This window comes from Sphaerodactylus townsendi, linkage group LG13 (genome assembly GCF_021028975.2).
Source record: "Sphaerodactylus townsendi isolate TG3544 linkage group LG13, MPM_Stown_v2.3, whole genome shotgun sequence".
NCBI classification, from domain to species: Eukaryota; Metazoa; Chordata; class Lepidosauria; order Squamata; family Sphaerodactylidae; genus Sphaerodactylus; species Sphaerodactylus townsendi.
This window is the reverse complement of record NC_059437.1, coordinates 44,930,635-44,945,694: the sequence shown is the minus strand read 5'-3', so window position 1 is coordinate 44,945,694 and position 15,060 is coordinate 44,930,635. Positions and strand designations below refer to the sequence as shown.

The 15,060-nt window shown below is 46.3% G+C and overlaps 1 protein-coding gene across 4 annotated transcripts in view; it reads right to left on the bottom strand.

Annotated features, from left to right (window-relative positions):
• SEPTIN5 (septin 5) overlaps positions 1 to 15,060 on the bottom strand; it is an 85,352-nt gene that overhangs the window by 22,578 nt on the left and 47,714 nt on the right. Inside the window, exon 1 of one of the 4 annotated variants that reach the window (XM_048513741.1) lies at positions 4,597 to 4,862. The exons of 1 other annotated variant lie outside the window; for it this stretch is intronic. In XM_048513741.1, the coding sequence (XP_048369698.1) occupies positions 4,597 to 4,686 (90 nt within the window). In that variant the 5' untranslated portion in view covers positions 4,687 to 4,862. Of the gene's footprint in view, positions 1 to 4,065; positions 4,126 to 4,596; positions 4,863 to 15,060 lie in introns of those variants that run through there. 2 more of the 4 variants (XM_048513742.1, XM_048513744.1) reach the window with 2 other exon arrangements.

The window sequence follows — 15,060 nt, the reverse complement described above, 5'->3', positions numbered from 1 at the left end:
ATGGATCAGATGACAATCCTAAATACAATAAGAGGTAGTCAATTCTTGTCACAGACTTGATTGTGCACTTTGCATCCATGGCTACAGAACTGAATTTGTGTTACTGTCATCGAATTAATCTCCCCACCAGAACTAGTACCCTACAAAGCCAGTGTGGCATAGTGGTTAAGAGTGGCAGCTCTAATTTGGAGTCTAATCAGGTTCGATTCCCCCCACCTCCACATGAAGCCTGCTGGGGAACCTGGGGCCAGTCGCAGTTCTCTCAGAACTCTCTCAACCCATGCAGAGGCAGGCAATGGCAAACCACCTCTTGACTTGAAAACCCTATGGGGTCGTCATAAATCAGCTGTGTGACTTGGTGGTGTGCCCACGCCCACACACACTACACATTCTTAGAAACAGATCTATAGGAATACTGTACACTTGTGTTCCAGCAGAATATTCATAATTTGATATTTGAGTATTTTCCTCCTCACTGCTTTCAGGTACAAAAGCTAGCCAGAAAAATCGTTCCCTTTACATCTTTAAGGTTCTACTACACCAGGGGTTGGCAACCTTTACCACCCAAAGAGTCATTTGGACCCGTTTTCCACGGCCCCGAAGATCTACCAAGCCGGAGAGGCGGCTCCGCACAGAGCGGCCTCTGGTTCGGCCCCTCCACTCACCTTTCCTTCCAGCGCTGCTCTGTAGGGCCTGCCTGGTGCCACCGCCGCTCGCACTGCGGGAGGCAGCGGCGCCGGGCAGGGAAACCCCTCTGCTTGCCTGCTCCGTGGGGCAGAGGGGGATGGCAGCTGCAGCAGAGGTGGGATCCAGCAGGTTCTCACAGGTCCCCGAGAGTAGGTTACTAATTATTTGTGTGTGCCAAGAGGGGGTTACTAATTGGGGATTTTGCCACATGATTTTTGCCTAGTTACGCCCCTCCTCCTCCTCAGCAGTAGCGCGCAGAACTTGAAGCAGTCTAGCAGGAGGTGCACCGGCGTGTGTGGCAGCCTGCGCCTGCGTGCATTCGTTTCCCGCATAAGGACCAGCACAGCAGCTGCATCCTTGCCACAGCCCCGCCCAGGAATGCCCCACCCCAGGAATGCCCGGCCACGCCCCTGGAATGCCCCGCCCAGCCCCATTGGCGCTATGCCACAGTTTGAATCCCACCACCAAGGGAACCTGTTACTAAAATTTTTGGATCCCAACACTGGGCTGCAGCCTGCCCAGTGCCGCCGCCTCTCGTGCTGCAGGAGGCAGCGGCGCTGGGCAGGGAACCCCCTCTGCCCGCCTGCTCCACGGGGCAGAGGGGGGATGGCGGCTGCGGCCTGCCCAGTGCAGCCGCTTCTCACGCTACGGGAGGCAGCAGCACCGGGCAGGGAGGGGGGATGGTGGCTGCTCTGAGGGACATGCCCACACTACCCTCCGACCTCCAGGCCACTCGGAGCCGCAGTATAGGGCTGAAAGAGTTGCATGCGGCTCCAGAGCCGCGGGTTGCAGACCCCTGTACCACCCTGTCATGTTTTGCTGCTACAGAATAACATGGCGACCCCTTGGTAACCATCTTTCTCAGTAGAAACCTTTCTTGCCTTTCCATGTTTTGTCTCACATGAATCTTTCTCCTCCCCCACAATCTACCCCACAACATACACATACACATCATAGCAGACTCATGATCCTACGATGCACAAACGTGGTCAAGGTCTTTTTACATGTCAAGAAGTGAAGAACAGTTTATATTTATACACAGCTTTTCTCAACCATAAGCAGCTGACAAATTCCTTCCCTTCCTCATCTCATAACAAATACCTTGCGATGTAGGCAGGGATGAGAGAATTCGGAGAGAACTGTGAGTAGCCCAAGGTCACCCAGCGGGCTTCATGTGTAGGAGTGGGGAAACAAGCCTGGTTCACCACAGTAGAGTCCACTGCTCATGTGGAGGATGGGGCAATCAAGCCTGACTCTCCAGATTAGAGTCCACCTCATTTGAAGAGTCTGGGGGGAAGGAAGCTCTGTAGGGATGTGATGTCACAGAATCTGCCCTCCAAAGTTGTCATTTCCTCCAGGGGAATTGATCTCTGTAGCCCAGCACTCAGTTGTGATTCTGGGCAGTAGGCAACCCTAGCCAAGAACGAGATACTCCCTCAGTGCCTCACCTGCAACTCAAGTGTTAACAGTGCCGTGATCTTCCTTGCAGGTTTGTTGTAGGGATTAAGACAGCATCAAAGGCAGTGGTGAGATCCAAAAATTTTAGTAACAGGTTCCCATGGTGGTGGGATTCAAACTGTGGCGTAGCGCCAATGGGGCTGGGCGGGGCACGACAGGGGCGTGGCCGGGCATTTCGGGGACGGGGCATTCCTGGGTGGGGCTGTGGCAAGGACGCAGCCGCTGTGCCGGTCCTTGGGTGGGAAACGAATGCACGCAGGCGCAGGCTGCCACGCACGCCGGTGCACCTCCTGCTAGACTGCTTCAAGTTCTTTGCGCTACTGCTGAGAGGAGGGGCGTAACTAAGGCAAAAACCACGTGGCAAAATCCCCAATTAGTAACCCCCTCTCGGCACACACAAATAATTAGTAACCTACTCTCGGGAACCTGTGGGAACCTGCTGGATCCCACCTCTGATCAAAGGGAAATGATTTGAACGTTCAAAGGCTAATTGAGAGTATTTTACTGCATTATTAAACTGGCTGTGTATTTCAGAAACTTCTCATTCCCATTTCCCCTCCTTGAAGGAGGGGGAGGAGTTTGGATTTACACCACACTTTTCTCAGTCATAAGGAGTGACTTACAAATCCCTCCCTTTCCTCTCCTCACAGCAGACATCTTGTGAGGTAGGTGGGACTAAGAGAGTTCTGAGAGAACTGTGACTGGTCCAAGGCCACCCAGCTGGCTTCATGTGGAGGAACAGGGACTCAAACCAAATTCTCCAGATTAGAGTTTGCCACTCACGTGGAGGAGTGGGGAATCAAACCCGGTCCTCCAGATTAGAGTCCACTGCTCTTAACCGCTACACCACACTGGCTCTCCAAATAAACCACTTCACTTCTAGCTCCCCGTTGCTAGAGACATCTCTATGCTTATGGAAGGACCATAATGGCAAAGAACAGGTACCTTCCCAAAATCTCAACTTCATCACACCAACTCACTAGGAGGCCTGAGGCAAGCCAAATACGCTCAAGTCTTACCACTCATCTGTAACGTGGTAGAAGAATACGCCTTTTTCAGATAACCTATCTCATGGGGTGCTGTGTGGTTTCCGGGCTGTATGGCCGTGTTCTAGCAGCATTCTCTCCTGACGTTTCACCTGCATCTGTGGCTGGCATCCTCTGAAGATGCCAGCCACAGATGCAGGTGAAACGTCAGGAGAGAATGCTGCTAGAACATGGCCATACAGCCCGGAAACCACACAGCACCCCAGTGATTCCGGCCGTGAAAGCCTTTGACAATAACCTATCTCATGTTTGCTGAACACTGAAAACAGGGTATATATAAATGTCAAGTATTAATATTAATGGCTTAGAAAGGTTAGACTGCAGGGTTCATCTCTTGCTGTGATACTGCCAATCAGTGCTTGCATTAATGAGGATTACAGTACCTCTGCCCCTACCCACAGCAACTCATTTGGCTCTTCCTTTCCTCCAAAACCTTCACAAAACAGGTGACGACAGAACAAAACGCCCTCGCTCAACGCACAATGCAAAACGCCCTCGCTCAACGCACAATACAAATCCCAGCCGCCTGCCATCTGTCTTAACCATCCGCCGGCTCTGGACCCGGCTCTAACACAATCGCTGGCTTGCTCTTGCCTACCAGCCCCAACAGCATCTTAAAGCAAGGCTGGCCTGCGTCGTGCAGGAACACCATTGCCGATTTCACACTCAGGCCCTGGCACAAGGCAAAAAAAAAAAAAAGGAGAGAGATCAAATTCATCTCACTTCCTTGTTTTGCACTCTTCTCTCGGAGGAGGGAATGGCTATATTTAAATCATATGGAACAGCAGGGATAAATCCACCCACGAGAGCAGGGAAGGAGACGGCAACCGTTATCAGCGGCTCACAGCCGCAGCCCCCCAAGAAACACACTCACCATTCGCACATGTTCTGCATTCTGCCACAGGACGTAGACAGACATGAAACAGGTCACCGACCGGGACTCTCTCCCTCCCACCCAGACCAGCAGGAAACAAAGGGGGGGGGGGCTTGCAGAATCCCCCAGCGTGGCAGACCCTGTCAAAAATCTGACCCACAGCAGACCCACAGAGAGCACGTTCACAGAATGAGTCTTTACCCCACTCCACCCCACCCCACGTCCCTGGGAACCCACACAAAACTGAGCAGCAGGAAAACCACTGGAAGGAACCGAGACACTGAAAGACACCAGGATTTCATCGCTGGCCTTTTTAAAAACCATCCCCGCCTCTCTGGTCCCGCAGCTGTGGCTTCCCCCAGCCCATCGCTCCTTCCCCTTACCGGCTTCCTCCTGGTGCTCTGCCCACTAGGACTCTCTTCCCGGGCTAAATGCTTCTCCCGGGGCACCATTCGCAGGCGCACACACCCACACGTACCCCCCCCCCTCCCCTCCGCCTGCTCTCTGGCTTGGCGATCGCTATAAATATACCTTCAGCTTCACCGAGTGGCTTCTCTGCAGCTGAGTCCTGGGAGAAAGCAGCCGCTCGACTAACCGTTCCTGGATGATGATTGAATCCATAATGACCAACAGCAGGCGAGACCAGCGGTCAGCGGCCGCCAAAAAAAGAGAAAGCCCAGCCCATGCCTTCCTTTCTCAGCCTCCAGTAAATCTGTCAGGCGGCCACCCCCGCCCACACCGGAGGGGGAGAGAGACCGGGCCCTTCGGCCAGGCAAAGAGCGCCTACAACAGCCAGCTGGTGAGAATTTCCTGTGCTTCTCTTGCAGCCTCCCTCGCGGAGGGTGGAGCAGACAGAAAATAACGATTACAAAGACAACTGCAGCTGAAGGGATGTTTCACACGTAGAATCATAGAGCTGGAAGAGACCACAATGGCCATCCAGTCCAACCCCCTGCCATGCAGGAACACACAGTCAAAGCACTCCTGACAGATGGCCATCCAGCCTCTCTTCAAAAGCCTCCAAAGAAGGAGACTCCAACACTCTCCGAGGCAGCGTATTCCACTGTCAAACAGCCCTGACAGTCAGGACGTTCTTCCTAATGTTTAGGTGGAATCTCTTTTCCTGCACCTTGAATCCATTACTCCGTGTCCTAGTCTCTGAGGCAGCAGAAAACAAGCTTGCTCCCTCTTTGACATGGCATCCCTTCAAATATTTAAACATGGCTATCATGTCCCCTCTTAACCTTCGCTTCTCCAGACTAAACATCCCCAGCTCCCTAAGCCTCTCTCCGTAGGGCATGGATTCCAGATCTTTTACCATTTTGGCTGTCCTCCTCTGAACACATTCTAGCTTGTCAATATCCTTCTTAAATTGCGGTGCCCAGAATCGAACACAGTACTCATGACATGACACCCCTTTGCTTACACGTCTGCTTGGGATACAGGTTAGATTTGTACTGACCTGGGTTTAAATCCTGGGTACTCCAGGCCACAATCTTATTTGCGTCTATTACATTTTTAAAAATCATAGATTTCCTCTAAGAAGCTCGGGCTGGGTTCTGTATTCATCTCTCCTCCATTTTATTTCTCATAACGCATCCCTGTGAAATGAACTGACGGACCCAAACTGCCTCGTCAATTTGATGAGGATGTGAATTTAGGTCTCCTTACAGCTAGCATCCTGAATGTGCGGCCACACAACCTATGGCTCATTCTGCACATGCAGAATAATGAACTTTCAAACTGCTTTCAGTGCTCTTTGAAACTGTGCGGAATAGCAAAATCCACTTGCAAACAGTTGTGAAAGTGGTTTGAAAATGCATTATTTTGCGTGTGCGGAAGGGGCCTAAGTTAAGGCTCTCAGCCTCAAGAACAAACCATAACATGAAAAAGCACAACGAACTTGACGAATAATTCTCTTTTTGTAGGGTCTTTAACCCCTTCATCAGCAGCTTTCTTGTGAATCTTAATGCTGCCCTCATTATTTCTGGAAAATTTATTAGCTGTTCACTGCATGCAAAACTCCTGTCTGGCTAAGCTGTGATTGGACAACTCTCTAGCAGCGCTATTCATGAGTGACCAGAGATGTTGTTCTCCGGCCCTTCGAATTGGGTGCAATACTTTTCTGAGTGTGATACTGTTTGATACGGATCGACTCAAAACTTAGCACATCATGTCATTGTTTATCCCACGTCTCTAGCCATTGAGAAGAGTGTACGCATATTTGTTTGCGGCTGCATATGAGATTATTGTTTCTGCAACACCCATGGTGTGAGGGTGTGCAATTTGTGTATTAAAATTTGCAAGTCTTTATTCCCTGTTGGATTTGTTGTACTTTTTTGTTTTATGGTTTGTGCATGACGCTTGAACCTGCATATTGTTACATGATTTTCTCAACCCAAAGCAACCTCACAAGGCTGTTGTGAGGGGGAAAAGTGATAGTCTATGGTATATTCATCCAGGGGTCCTCGGAGAAAGAGCAGGATGCAAATTTAATTGTATTTTTTTTTAAATCCCTGTGAAGGAAAAAGCATATACACATCAAAAATGTATTATAAGTATCTTCCTAATAGGTTTCTCATTCCCATCTGGGAATCTAGCATAAACTACCCCAAGTTTGAAAGGGGCAAAAAACAGGATAGGAATGCAGTAAAGAAAATAATTTTGCTGAGAAAACCTGTACTGCAAATTTTGGGCCTGTTCCACACAGCAAATGTACAACAGGTCGTGAAAAAGGAACCCATTTCTCTGTTTTCGCCCTTGCATGCATCCGTGCAGGCAGCGATTGGAGCCCACAGAAACAATTCAGGTTGCTGTTGCACCTTCGTTCCCACACATGCGTAGCTACGCAGGCTAACAATTCTGTGAAAGCACCCAGTGAGGGTATCCCCAATGCCATGTGTAGTTTAGGTTCCCTCACAGCTCTCTTCACAAGTTCCATTTGTAATTATTGCAGACGATATCTTCATTTGACAAGTTCCATCTGCCGGCATACAATATAAACTAATAGTGCCTGAATGAAGGCCCACAACAGAAGTTAGCAAATGCAATACTGATATTCACTCATTTAGCTGAAACTGATGAGCTTGTTGCCAAATTTAAATTCCAACAATCAAATGGTGAATTTGAAAGTAAAAAAAAAATTCAACACAGAAACCAACGTTTTGTGATGACGTTATTAACGAAAAGGTATTATTCCATCCTCTCAACTAAAAGATTTCATAGTAGCTTATGGTCCTCAATTCATACCAAAAACATTACAACTATCTTAACCAGTATTAATAAAAATGACAAGAAGCAGCAAGCCATCAATAAATAAAGCACCAAAACTACCATTCAGGGTTAAAATGTTTCTGTGAAAATGTCCTCAGCAGTCACAGTGATGAAAAGATGGCAAAACTGCAGAAGGCATTACAATACTAATGGTGCTAAAATGCTGAAGTGCTAAATTTGAAACCCTGCCGAATTTCGAAATACTGCAAAACGTTGTTGCAATTCTAGCTACACGGCTAGTAGCTTTTGCTATCAGTGGTAAGCCATGTGGACTGTCATCCATATTTGTAAAACATGTATCAAAACATCCCAAGGTGGGACTAGAGTCTTAAACTCACCTCCTTAACATTCTAGATCAGTAATCCCAATTTCAAAAATCTACATATTTATACAAGAAAATTACTGGATCAGCTCAAAATCAAAGAAGGCTTCAAAGCAGGATAAAAAGGAAATCAACCTTGATATCAAGCTCTGGAATTAGAGAATTGCCAGAATACTTTATATTGAAAAGTAGCAGTAGTCTTTATTGTTTGAGCCATTGGCTATAACATCCAAACAAGAATAAATTATATTGAAAAGTAGAAAGTATCTACAGTTCCAAGAGAAACGGGAATAAAGAACCGTTATGCTACTTAGAACGTCCGAAGGGATGTATACTTGCAAAGCAGGCCAAGACTGGAGTTGCCAAGAATACTTGGTCTTTCGTTTTAGCCTGTGAAAAACTTCCATTAGGTTATAAATCAAAAGGGACCAGACAGCTGTTTAATACTTCCATAAAGCTTCTGTCAGGTAAATCTACTTTGGACAGACTCCTGGGCCTCTGTGGTTTCATTCAGCTGATCAGCAACCTGGAAAAATCTCAGCCTTGAAGTTGAGACAGCCTGTATCGTCAATTCTCATCCAAACGAGAACATCACCTTCATAACAGCTTCAGCTACCCAAATCAAACACATCCCTCCCAACCCCACCATGCTGAAGTCTAGAAAGGCAGCAGAGAGAAAACCACAAACTTCAGGAATTTAAGAAGAGCTGGGAGATGTGCCAAGAGCTAGAAACTTCCTTTTGCATGACAGCTGTTGCATCACATAAAAATCACCCTCTCTTGGTGCACAGCCTAGTAGTATAAGTTACTCCTTAACTTGGTTTGCTCCTTAAGGAGTTTGTTTTACTCCTTAAGTTCGTTTGGAATCATTGGAAGCTACAAATTTCAGAATTCCATGATAATAGTGCCAACCTTTGGGGATGATCTAAGCTCCAGCATCTTCTGAATAAAGTCAACAGACAGGTCAGTTAACTAGGTTATGCACAGATTTTCCCCCTTATCTTCTGCTGCAGCGTCTGGCAGAGATAGGTTTATCACTTGCGGTTTAACAGACAGCCACTGAACCAAAAGTAATAGCCTTTGATAGAGCCTTTTAACAGAAGATTCTGAAGATGCCAAAGTATTCTTACAGTCTGTTTTACATTATTCAAAAGGGAATTACTTTAAGGCCCCTTCCGCACATGCAGAATAATGCACTTTCAATCCACTTTCAATGCACTTTGCAGCTGGATTTTACTGTGCGGAATAGCAAAATCTACTTGCAAACCATTGTGGAAGTGGATTGAAAGTGCATTATTCTGCATGTGCGGAAGGGGCCTAAGAGCTTTATTTTCCTATATCAGCCTACTAATATCCCAAAATTTCCTTCAGCTGTCCATATATTTCCAGCTGTTCCTGTTCATCTTTTTCAGACATTTGTCCCTGATAAATTACTGTCACTATTTTATGCCAATTTTTGCCTTTGAAGCCTTAGGAGGTGGGTAAGGTCCTGGCAGGGATTCTAAAGATTTCAAGCGTGTCCTCCTATTTCCAGTTGTCAAACATTGGAGATACAGTGTCCAGTTCTTTGTTCCCTCACTAGCAAAGGTAGGGAAGATGGCTATACAGGACAGGGCATTCTCAGTTGAGGGACACAGCTCGGCTCCTTCCCTCCTTGCCTTCAACCGCCCAGCTAATATAATCCTCTTCCAAATGGACACATGGAATTAATTATGTTTAGTTTTTATTTATTTTATTTTATTTATTTATGGGATTTTTATACCGCCCAACCCCCGGAGGGCTCTGGGCGGTGCACAACACAGATTCCACATACAATATATACAGACAAAAACCCCATTAGATTACATTTTAAATTTAAATTTAAGAATTTAAAACACAGCAGTGAATTCAGTAAAAATGTTAGTTAAAATGTTAGTTAAAATAGTTTGTTAAAATTTTCTTCTTATATTAGATCTTTTGTCCTCTTCTACTGGGCCTTACTTTCCAACAAGCAACAAATCTGAGCAATACAGTTGGATGTGAGAGGTGTTATAACAAGGCTGTATCATATCAGCTCTTGTACATTTTAATCAGGGAAAAATAGAAATCTATGAAAGCTTAGCAGCTTAACTGCTTCCCTCAACAAGGTAAAGATTTCAAGACATGTTTGCCGTTGGATTGAATGGCTATGTATCGTGCGAAAAATGAGGACTTCATCCTCTTAACTGAGAAGCAAGACATGATGCTGTCCACATCACTCAAGCAAACACCTGAAGACCGTGACAGTATACAACACAACAGGCAGTGGTACTGTCAGGATCAGACTTTGAAAAGTCAACTCAAGGTGTCAGTCAGACGACTTAGCTATGGGCCCCAAATGCAGGCTCTCCCTAAAGATGGGTAAGTTCTATCCAGCTTACTTCCATCTTTATTCCTGAACTTCCTTCCCCACCCAACCATCATACAATCTGAAAACTATAGTTCCCCACAACCATTACATTCAGAGCCTAGAATTACCTAACTGCACTTCTGTGAACAGGGAAAATAATAAAACAGCACAGGATGTGTTGTCACTGAGCTCAGTAAGCTATACCATTCAATTACCTCCCTAACCGGAACATGCGGCCAGATCCTGAAATGACCCTGGGATACAAAGAAAGCCGCCATGTGCTGTAGACCGCTTGGTACCGAACTGATTTCATCTTGTCCATCAGATACCCTTGGTAAAGAAAGAAAAGACCTTCGCCCAGCAAGCCAGCAGCTGCATCAAAAGGAACCAAAACAATTCAGATTCTGTGCCCAACATTTTGTTGGGAAAATCTCTCACTTCAATGGATTTCAATCTAACTTGTGGTGGTAGTGGTAGGCGTTTATCAGATTCCCCGTCGCCCCACCCGCCCTGCCAAAATTCTATCTTGACATACTTAAATGGTTTAAAATTAGATCCTATGTTGTTCAAGAGCCATTCCTTGCCTGTCTCTCAACCCCTTGATGCCACTTGATGTAGTAGAAGGAAGAAATTATGGTAATGACAATCACAACAGTAGCCATGATTTTGGGACAGAGAAAGAATAAGCAGAGGGACTGAGATATGAGGGGCACAAAGGGGTTGGGAGTAGGGGAGAAACAGCAGCAGGACGTTCGATATGAGCTCTTTTCATACACTGAAAAGGTCAACACAGAATAAGGAGAAAGGATAGAAAGGCAAGTAGTACATACTGAGACCCCTTCCGCACATGCAGAATAATGCACTTTCAGTCCACTTTCACAATGGTTTGCAAGTGGATTTTGCTATTCCGCACAGCTGCAAAGTTGGATTGAAAATGGATTGAAAGTGCATTATTCTGCATGTGCAGGAGGGACCTGAGTGACTGGGCCTCTACTTTGTATAACGTCTGACAGTGTAAAAAGCCAATGAACTTGTGGAGACTGGATGAAGAGAAAACAACAGGCATGCCCTCACTCTGACTCACATGCAAACTTCTATTGTACACACTTTCAAATACTGGAGAAGAGTAAGAGCTATTTAGGCAGCAGGGTCTGCAAGGGATAGCCCCCTTGTTATTAGGGAGGTTTAGGCCTCAATCCCTTAGGCTTACACACAGTGGTGGGATACAAAAATGTTAGTAACGGGTTCCCATGATGGTGGGATTCAAACTGTGGCGTAGTGCCAATGGGGCTGGGTGGGGCACGACGGGGCTGTGGCCGGGCATTCTGGGGCAGGGCATTTCTGGGCGGGGCTGTGGCAAGGCAGGAAACGAATGCACTCAGGTGCAGGCTGCCACGCACGCCAGTGCACCCCCTGCTAGACTGCTTCAAGTTCTGCGCGCTACTGCTGAGATAAGGGTATAACTAAGACAAAAATCATGTGGCAAAATCACCCATTAGTATCCCCCTCTCAGCACACACAGATAATTAGTAACCTACTCTCAGGAACCTGTGAGAACCTGCTGGATCCCACCTCTGCTTACACACTTTGCTAACCTTGGTATAGAAAGGAGTTGTTGTAGTTAAGATATACGACATCAGAATCTTTAAATGGATCAGCTTCTGGCAGAGAAAGGCGAATGGAAGGTTTCAAAAACCAGCTGAGTATTACTCAAAAAGTTACATATCTTGTAATATGTACGTGCCTTCAATATAAATACGCAACCAACTTATGGGGTCTCCGGCAGGCAAGGGAGATGTGGATGGGGGTTGTCATTGCCTTCCCTTGCAGAGCATTCCTTGGTGGCCCAACTTAGCCTCTGAGATTGTGCCATACCATGCTGCCTTCCCTCCTGACAGATACACAGTATGCAAATTATATATATTAGATTGCATTCTGAGTGAAATTGCATCATCAACCAACAAGGAAATTGTGCAAGATGGAAGAAATGAGAGTTAGACACTTCTCAGTAATAAATGACAGACTTTGCAGGCTGATAGGTCTTGGTTTCTCCAAAATGGAGTTTTAGATCTTTAGATCTTTGACATGGTAGAAGGGAGACCCCACCTACAAGCACCGCTGACAAAGGAGTTATTTTGTTCAACCTGCATTGTAGATATTAATAGGGTCTGTTTTAGCAGAATGCTGTTCTTCCACTAGAGGGATACACAAGATTACAGTACAAACAGCTCCCAGTTTCCATGGGATGTAAATTGGCCGTTTGCAAAATTAGCATGCCTGGAATTAATGACTTCCTGGAAGAGGAAAGGGCCAGGATTCCCACTTCTTGCGTGTTTGTTTATTAAGTTGTGAGTTTGTGGGCAGGGATGAGTTTTTAAAATCTGTATTGTGATATGAGTGCTTTGTAAATAACATGAAGACTGTCATACATCACAGGGATACACTGACCCTTCTTTGCATAGATCTCTGGCTAACTCGAAGTATACAGTTCCTCTAGAATTGGCTTCCTTAAATTATAAATAGAAGAAGAACAGTTTGGATATATACCCCCTTTCTCCCCTGTAAGGAGACTCAAAGGGGCTTATAATCTCCTTTCCCTCCCCCCCCCCAACAAACACCCTGTGAGGTGAGTGGAGCTGAGAGAGCTGCGAAGAACTGTGACTAGCCCAAGGTCACCCAGCTGGCATGTGTTGGAGTGCACAAGCTAATCTAGTTCACCAGATAAGCCTCCACAGCTCATGTGGCAGAGCGGGGAATCAAACCCGGTTCTCCAGATTACAGTGCACCTGCTCTTAACCACTACACCACACCGTCTTAACCACTACACTACTCTTCTTTTTAACAGGTAATAAATACAGGATAAATCTATGGCTGCATTCAGTGAGAGAAGGGAATTCTTGGGAATATATCTGCCAGCTGGTTTGGGGTCTTGGTTGAGCTTCTGTTTCCTTTCCCATTGCAGGTCTATAAGAGCAAGACTCAAAACACTCTTGGTCAAGTCCAGATCAGAAAATTCCTGGATATTTGGGGGTCAAGCTTGAGGTATGGTGGAGTTTGCAGAGACGAGAATCCCCAGCCGGGTATGATACCATAATGGCCACACTCCAGAGCAACCATTTCCTCCAGGTTAACTGATCTCTATGCCCTGGAGATCAACTGTAATACCAGATCTCCAGGTCCCACCTGGAGGTTGGCAATCTTACACACAGGATGTGCTTTAAGACCCACCCACCCCGGCCCCCACTGCAGTACTTCTAATTATAGGGACTCTCCTCAGATTCGATTCACACATCTCAAAACCTTTCCAATTTCAAATTCCCCCTTTATTTCTGCCTTAGAGACTAGTTTTTTTATGTATGTATGTATGTATGTATGTATGTATGTATGTATGTATGTATGTATGTATGTATGTATGTATTAGTTAGTTAGTTAGTTAGTTAGTTAGTTAGTTAGTTAGTTAGTTGATTGATTGATTGATTGATTGATTGATTGATTGATTGATTGATTGATTGATTGATTGGATTTCTATACCGCCCTATCCCCAAGGGGCTCTGGGCGGTGTACAACATAGAATCCCAATAGTCAAACAAGGAGCACAGATTTACTACATATAAATAAATTACAAATTACACTGGCTCGGTCAACTTTAAATACAGGCTGTTTCCGGCGATGCGGCCATTACGCTTCAGGTGCGCAGCATTACATGGCGATGCTGACGCGACTCCGGGACCGTTCGCATGAATGGTCCCGGTAGGGGCGGGGAAGATGGCGCAGTGCTGCGCCGTCGTCTTACCTTCCCTCCGACCTTCTGGCGCGTCAGCTCTGGAGTCGCAGGGCGGGGGTGGTGGTGTCCCCAGGCCTGGACGACGCGCTGGAAGGTCGGAGGGAAGGTAAGGCGTTCGGGAAAGGGGGGGGATGGCGCCTTCCAACTGCTGCCGTTCGCTGCCGTTGAAATACCTCGCCCAGGGACTGAGGTTCGGAAACAGCGGCTTCACGCTGCTCTGGGGTTGCGAGGCCGCAGCCGCCGCATCGCATCCCTGGGGAGGGGTATTCCACCCGTGCGGAAACAGCCACAGTTTCTAAAAACCTTTTAAAACAGCGATGAAAACAATAGAAGGCACCCGATAAAACCCATTTTAAATCCTCCCCAGGAGAGAGGGGCAGCGAGTCCCATTTAAACAGGAGGGACCCAGATGTAACAAGAACTGCAGCAGGTAGACTAAAGGCAATTCAGTCCCCCCAGTTGGAGAGTAGCAAAAAGGGCTTTTAAAAAAAAATGCTTTCCAAGCACCATCCAAGATTTGGCCGGCCTCCCACTGAAGCTGCCCTTGACCTCGACAGGAACTAAATCTGGTGCGGTGACAAGTATTATGTCCCCATGCCAGTAATATCAAAGCAGCAGAGGGACACAAAAGACACATCCACCAGGACAGGACACGCAACACAATGGTGATCTTTTTCATAGCTGCTTTCATGCCCACCACAGCACAGGAATAAGAAACCATCTCTTTGTCCGCTCTTGGCACAGTGAAATCAAAGGGACCCGGAGGTGCTTTGTCTTCATTTGACAGGTTGAGTGTGGACATTATTAAAAGGCTGTCGTTTTATGAATGAATGGCCAATGATTACCCAATGAGCAAAAATCAGCTGAACTGTACAAGATCTTATTTTGGGTCTTAGTCTGCATCCAAAGGTTTTACATTTTTACTATGCCCTCATCTCTAAAGGTCGTCATGGAGAATTCTTTATTTCAAGGACTAAAAGGAAAAGACAGATTAAAATTTTATCAGAGTACAAACATCTCGTAAACACACACAGGCTGGTAACAGACTTAATTGTGGCCTCAAAGGACTTGAGGGTTGGATGTTGACTAACACATTTCGTTTTAAAAACTCAAAACAAGGATTTTATTTACCCAAAAAGGCAATAGAGAAGATGAGAGGCAAACTCATCTGGATGGGGAACTCCATCGCTGGGTACTACCACAACAAGTTGTGGATCTTATATAACAGTATTTGCAGACAGTCTCAAA